The sequence below is a fragment of the Aedes albopictus genome, chromosome 2 (assembly GCF_035046485.1).
Source record: "Aedes albopictus strain Foshan chromosome 2, AalbF5, whole genome shotgun sequence".
Lineage (NCBI taxonomy): Eukaryota > Metazoa > Arthropoda > Insecta > Diptera > Culicidae > Aedes > Aedes albopictus.
In genome coordinates, this window is record NC_085137.1 from 240,619,029 (window position 1) to 240,626,559 (window position 7,531).

The 7,531-nt window shown below is 39.1% G+C and overlaps 1 protein-coding gene across 1 annotated transcript; it reads left to right on the forward strand.

Moving 5' to 3' along the window:
* Positions 1-6,111: 6,111 nt before the first annotated feature.
* On the forward strand, positions 6,112-6,682 carry LOC134287063 (uncharacterized). The gene is made up of 2 exons (XM_062848776.1): positions 6,112-6,269; positions 6,334-6,682. The coding sequence occupies exons 1-2, from the start codon at positions 6,201-6,203 to the stop codon at positions 6,586-6,588; spliced, it is 324 nt and encodes a 107-aa protein (XP_062704760.1). The 5' UTR covers positions 6,112-6,200; the 3' UTR covers positions 6,589-6,682.
* The last annotated feature ends 849 nt before the right edge of the window (positions 6,683-7,531 follow it).

Consider the following 7,531-nt stretch of genomic DNA (forward strand, 5'->3'; position numbering starts at 1 on the left):
CTGATTCCTCCAGAAATTGCTCCACAAATTCCTCCAGAGATTTCTCCAGTAATTTCTGCAAGGATTCGTCATTGAATTCCTCGAGTAATTCTTCCACAAATTCATGCAGGAATTTTTCCAAAAAATCCTTCAGGGATTCCTCCAGCAATTCATCCTGGAATTCCTCCATGGATTCTTTCATGGATTCCTTCTGTTACCCCTCCGGTGTTTCATCCTGTAATTCCTTCACGTATTCCTTCAGAAATTCCTCCAGGTATTTCATCAGGGATTTCACCAGGAATTTCTCATAGCTTCCTCCAGGAATTCTTAGAAACTCCTCCAAATGTCGCTCCAGAAATTTCCTCAGGGATTCCTGCAGAAATTCCTCCGGACATTCTTCCAGAAGTTCCTCCAGGCATTCTTCCAAGGATTCCTTCAGGAATGCCTTCAGAGATTCCTCCCGAAATTCTTCCAGGAATTCCTCCAGGGTTTCTTCCAGGAATGCCTCCAGAGTTTACTCTAGGAAATCTTCCAGGGGTTCGTCAATGAGCCCTTGCTGGAACTCTTCGAGAAATTTGTCCAAGAGTCTTTCGAAATATTTCTCCACAAATTCCTCTATGAATGTTTTCACGAATTCCTCTACGGATTCCCCCAGCAAATTCTTCAAGGATTCCTTTAGGAATGCCTCCAGAGAATTCCTTTCAATAATTTTTCCAGCAATTCCTTTAGTAGCTCCTCCTGCAAATTCTACAGGAATTTCTTGACTCCTCTTCCAGTTTTTGAGAGCTTTTTTCAAGAATTTTTTTCAAGCACTTCTTTAGTAATGTCTTCGGGGATTCCTCCAGAAAGTCCTTCAAGGATTCCCCCTGAAATTTCTCCAGGAATTTCTCCTAGAATGCCTCCATGAATTACTCCAGATATTTCTCGAGCTAGTAAAGTGATTCTGAAAATGATCCACGGAATGCTATTTTGATGCGCGAATCACAAAATGGTATATAAAATTCAATTGTGGATGATACAATGAACACCAAGAAGGTGTATAGAATTTTAAAAAGGTGTGTGATGTGAGTATGGTGTATTATATAACTTAATGGTCAAGGGAACGTCGAAATAATGCATGCGTGGCAAATAATTGCAATTTGATTTATAGAATGCTAAGATAAAACATGAGATTTGGAGATGGTGTAAACATAAAAATGTTGGTGCTGCGTGAACATTAAATTGCGTGCGGCCATAAAGGTGCATGATGTCACCGTAGTGTATAGGATCTTCTGATAACACTGAGTTCATTGGTATGGTGCATTGAATGCTGATATGGAGCATGTCATTCAAAGATGGTGCTTGATGTCAGTATGAAGCATTAGAGTTGACATCGTACAAGAAATGCTATTTCGATGTACGAAACTACATACAATAATAATGGTGCAATAGATGCCTAGATGATATAGTGAACGCCACGATTACGCATTAAATGCTTTAGTAATGCATGAAATTTAACGATGGTGCCTTATTTCGCAATTAGATACATATTTGATTCAAAGATGGTGCGTGAGATGTTGCCTAGATGATTCTGTGAACATCATGGTGGTGCATGAAGTCTGTATGGTGCATTAGCTTCACCATGATTCTGTAATACTCGTCATGTTTCATATTAAGGTGCACTTGCAATTCGTGCAAAGGTGCAGGAAACTCAATGTGGCACAGAAATCAACATGTTCCAGGTACGTGGAATACTATTTTGTATGCGAAATGCCAAAATGGTGCATCAAATTCAAATGTAAACCACATCATAATGGTGCATAAGATACCTAGATGGTATAATGAATGCCAAAATGGTGCATGGAAGGCTTGGAAGAAGGCGTATGATGCTTGTGAGCTACATTAGTTGTCTCCGTTATTCAAAGATTATCAACATGTTGCATGGTTAGGTGCACGAATTGCAAAATGGTGCATAGAATACAAAATAAAAGTATTTTATGTGATGCTTACAACATAATGGTGCATCAGATGCCTAGATGATATAATAAACGCTGAAATGGTGCTTGGAAAGCTTTGATGATGCATGAAATTTAATGATGGTGCATATCAGTATGATGCATTAGATTCCTAGTTGATTCAAAGATAGTGCATGAGATCAGCATAATGCGTGGATACCTAGATCATTCTGCGGATGCTTTGAACAAGGTACATGATGTTAGTGTGCTGTATTAGTTGTCACCGTTATTCAGCGACACTCGACATTGTGTATGGCTAGGTGCACGAATTGCAAAAATGGTGCTTGGAATTCAATGTAGTGCCGAAGTCACCATGGTTCACGTACATGGATTACAGTTTTGGAAAACGAAATGCCAAAATGGTGCATGCTATTCGAATATGGTGCTCACATCACTGATTAGTTAAAAGATGGTGCGTGAGATTAGACTAAAAATTATTGTGAGAACATCACGGTTGTGCATGAGTCACCATGGTTCACGTACATGGATTACAGTTTTGGAAAACGAAATGCCAAAATGGTGCATGCTATTCGAATATGGTGCTCACATCACTGATTAGTTAAAAGATGGTGCGTGAGATTAGACTAAAAATTATTGTGAGAACATCACGGTTGTGCATGAGACACTAAGAAATTGTATGTATCAGGGACGCATTTGTTGCCACCATGATTCAATGATTCTCAACATTGGGTGGTTAGATCTAAAATTAAGAATTGCAAAAATGATGCATAGATTTTAATGTGGTGCGGAAGTCAACATGGATCAGGTACATGGAATACAATTGGGTGTATGATATGGCAAAATGGAGCTTATTAAATTCAAATGTGAATTAAATGCTTAGATGACGCGTGAGATGGTGCTTAGATATTTATGTGATCATCATGGTGGTACATGGAATGCAAAGGAGCTACATGATGTTTGTATGGTGCATTAGTTTTACCATGATTCAATTATACTCAACAAATTCCATATGTAGGTGGACGAATTGCAAACATGGTGCGGGAAACTCAATGCGGCACAGAAATCAACATAGTCCAGGTACAAGGAATGCTATTTTGTATGCGAAATGCCAAAATGGTGCATCAAATTCACTTGTGAACCACATCATAATGGTGCATAAGATGCCTAGATGATATAGTGAATGCCAAAATGGTGGTTGGAAAGCTTTGAAGAAGGTGCATGATACTAGATGATGCATTAGCAGTCACCGTTTTTCAAAGCTTATGCTTAGGTGCACGAATTGGAAAAATAGTGCATAGCATACAAAAAAAATGTATTTTGTGTGATGCTCACGGCATTACAGTGCTTTAGATGCCTAGATAATATGATAAACGCTGAAATGGTGCTTGAAGAGCTGTGATGGTGCATGAAATTTCATGATGGTGCATATCAGTATGAGGTATTAGATATCTAACTGATAAAAGGACATTTCATGCGATTATCATAATGCGTGGATACCTAGATCATTCTGTGGACATCATGATGAGGCATTGAAAGTTTTGAAGAAGGTGCATGATGTTAGTGTGCTGTATTAATCGTCACTGTTATTCAGTGATACTCGTTATTTTGTATGGCTAGGTGTACGAATTGCAAAAATGGTGCTTGGAATTTAATGTGGTGCCGAAGTCACCATGGTTCACGTAATGGAATACAGTTTTGGAATACAAAATGCCAAAATGGTGCATGTTTTTCAAATGTGGTGCTGACATCACTGATTAGTTAGAAGATGGTGCGTGAGTTTAGCCTAGATGATTTTGAGAATGTCATGGTTGTGCATGAGATACTAAGAAATTGTATGTGTCAATGGTGCACCATAGCTCAATGATTCTCAACATTGCGTGGTAAGGTGCAACAATTGCAAAAATGGTGCATATATTTTTTTATAGAAGGGGGGGCAAGTGCCCCCCCTTGCCCCCCCCCCTGTGCACGCTAGTGGGAACGATTCGCGTTCCTTGCACTGGAATGCGCCACACTCGCGGTAGTCACTGGATCACGCACTGTTTTCATTTCATTCCGCAGCTCCAATCCACTCGCGGCACAATCTTTAGGAACGTTAAATTCTTCATTTTACAACCCGAATCACTTTTGAAGAGTACTTTTTCTTCAATTTGCTTAGTTAGTTAATTTTTCACTGTACGAATTGAAGGTTACGCGGAATCGAAAACAAAAAAAAAACGTGACAGCAAATGCAAAATGCAGCTACGTGCGCGCTCAGCTTGCTGCGATCTATAATAGAAAAATCTGTTTCTTGGGATTCTAACAAGTCTGTCCTTAATTTAACAATAAGGTGAAACATCAAGAAATCCCATTGCAGTTTTGCATACAAACTTTAGAGGCACAAATCTGACGAACGAAGCATCGAGCCAAGCCGCACTTGTTTATCCTGGCTTTGCTCACTTGCCTTGTAAAAAGAGGCAGCTTTTACAAATCGAACGCATTTGTTTACGAATTTTCAAGATTGGTGCTCTTAAAAACATTAGTAGGGGACCAAGTCGGCCATTGTGGCAGCCATATTTGTATTCTCTGAGGTTTCTCCTTAATCATTTAAACATCAAAGAGGGCAACTTTCGATATGCCAGAGGTTCTCAAGTTAGTTATAATCACTCACGTCTATCAAATCAAAATGTATCAAATCAAAATGTGTATTCTCAGAATTGATTCGGTAAGTAATTGAAAAAAAAAATGATTTCGAGTCCATTTTGAAATTGGGTATGTTTTTTAATTCATTTATTATTTATAGATATCCCCAGCATCCCCCACCCTCTTAACTGCCCATTAGAGTGGGTCATCGTTTATATGGAAAAATGAAAAATTCAATGGTATCCCATCAGATCAAAGCTTTTTTGATCCCATTTCAGGACCCAAATAAGTGTGCAAAATTTGGGCACGATCGGTTGTGTCTACGTTTTGCGCATCGCATTTGAAGTTTGTATGGGTTTTAACATGGGAAAACACACTTTTTTGCATTTCTCTCATAACAAGCTCGAATTGGTCTAAAACCATGTAACCGATAAAGTGAAAACATAGCCTAGAGTGCCCTGAAAAACTTTGTCGAAGACCGCGAAGTGATCTGATGCTTATGAAAAAAGTTATAGCGTTGGCATTGCTTGGCGAAACAGCATGTTGCTATTGTTATTCCTTTACATGTTAAAACATAAACACATGCATGCGGTTCGTTGGTTATAACTATTTTCACAAGCATCGGATCGCTTTGCGGTCTTCAACAAAGTTTTTCAGTGCATCCTAAGCTATCATTTTACAGTATTGGTTGAAAAATTTCAGACAAACTTTTTCAACTTATGATAAAAATGTAAAAAAGTATGTTTTCCCATACAAAATCCCATACAAATTTCAATTGCAATGCGCAAAGTGTAGACGCAACCGATCGTGCTCAAATTTTGCACAGATTCTCAGGACCCGAAACGGAACCAAAAAAGCTTTGATCTGAGAAAACGGTTCCGATGACCCACACTACTGCCCATATTCGCCTAGTCGATGTAACCATCATTGACAATATCAGCATACGCAAGCCAATATTCAACGCCTGTGCATATTTGTGACCAATTTTCTTCAATAAGGCACAAGATCTAACCATTAGTTAGGTATCAATATGGAAACAATCTTAAACTTCGTTTCATTCAAACTTTAAATTTCAAAAGTGTATTGAAAACTACAGTGGCGCTTACATCGGCTATGCGAATATGGGCAGTAACGAGTCTACAAGCATTGTGACAAGAAGAAATTGAGTCAAGTACGAGATACTGAAGACGACCTTACAGTCGAGGTCGAAATACGTCGAAGGATGCAAATTCTTAGTGGAACAGTACTTAACCCTGTGGGATGTGAACACCCCACAAACCCGATTTTCTTTTTACTTAAAAAAAAGATTCGTTATAACCTACATTCACTACATTTCAACCCTCTTATCCCTTCTATCCACGTAACAGAAACAGAAATAGCACCAACAATGTAGGCTTGATAATGTGATTCATCCCACGACTTGCTTGTTAGTTAAGCGGTTATCACGCATCTGCAGACTGCAGTCAATTCAACAACGATGCGCTGTCAATAGTTGCAACCAGTTGATTGATACCACTGCTGATGGCGCCAATCGTAGTTGAATAAACCGTATTATCTTTTCGTAGTTTCGATGGGTTTGCAGAGAATTTATAATAAAAGGATCGTTTGCTGAATATCATTCATTATTTCAGCTTCAGAAGCCAAAAGATGAAGTCAATTGTAACAGTTTTCCTGGTGCTAAGCACTCTAGTTGCCGCTATCATCTGTGTGCCAGTGGTAAGGTTTAGTGGGAGTTCAAACTGTAATCGTATTTTAACAACTTTTTCAAACTAATTCTCAGCCAGCAAAAAGTTCCCGCGAAGTGGTCTGTAATGCAAAAGGATGTACGTTCCCCGCCAAGGATTACGGACCAACAGTGACACCGTACACTCCGACACTCAAGCCGAGAGTTCGAACCATTGTCGTGCCACCGCTTTGGGCCAACACAACTTGGTCGAAAATGATGACCACTACTTTGGCACCCCAGAAAGATCGAAGTTCAGCGAGATCAGAAGAGGACACTTACGATGACCGCGAAGAGGATAACGCAGTGTAAAAGTGTGTCATAAGAATAAATTTATAAGATGAAAGTATTTTGAAAAAATAAAAATCCAAGAATATACAATAATAAAAAAAACAGTAGGGGTATTCACCAAACAGATTAAATTGCTGCGTAAGCCATGATTTTCTGCTTATTTGAAATGTTTCATGATTTGCGAATGAAATGATCGAAGATTGCCTTGGTGATCGCGACGTTTAATCAGTTTAATCAGTTTACGCTGTTACGTGAATCCCCCTAGTGTCTCAGTGTAAAAGATAATTTAAAGATCGTCCCGTATTCTTCCTATTTGAAAACAAGTGTTTACGGTAGGTACCGTAAACCGTTTTACCGGTAGATTAAGCATACCTCTGGTTTCCCTACAAATATCGTATCGTATATGATTCCAACTGCACAACACATTTTAGTAAATTATTTAGAGCATGCCTATTCTAATGAAAAACGTCCGAATAATTTCGACTCGAAGATCTGTCAAGTCTAATTTCTCGACCTAATGCACAACCGTTCTCATTTCCGTCAAAGTCTATTGGCTCCCAGGGACCACCAGGGAGGTGTTACTTCGGAGAGGCTAGTGCATTTCACAGTGAGTGTTGATGATCTTCTATTTTTAGACAACAATGTCAATGTCGGGAAGAGGAACGAATTGATGATTACCATCGATTTTAACCACTGCAGACCGATTATACCTCTGCGTATGCAAAAATTCGAGCGGATGTCGGAGTGTATGGTGGGATATGGTTGGCAGAGGGTTCACACATTGGTGCGTGAATGCCAGGAGGCGTAAGATGAAATTTACATTACTGTGACGATGACGCGCGGCACGGTTAGCTTGATTACATGACTCGTAAACGATATTTGATAGATACATTGACACTTTGCTATAAAAGTCTCCTAGCGATGTATATGAGCATGTGAATATACATAAGATGTATATATAGAG

Coding starts and splice junctions, on each gene's coding strand:
- LOC134287063 (XM_062848776.1), top strand. CDS start 6,201: ATGAAGTCAATTGTAACAGTTTTCCTGGTGCTAAGCACTCTAGTTGCC. Junction 6,270..6,333: donor CTATCATCTGTGTGCCAGTG/GTAAGGTTTAGT, acceptor ACTAATTCTCAG/CCAGCAAAAAGTTCCCGCGA.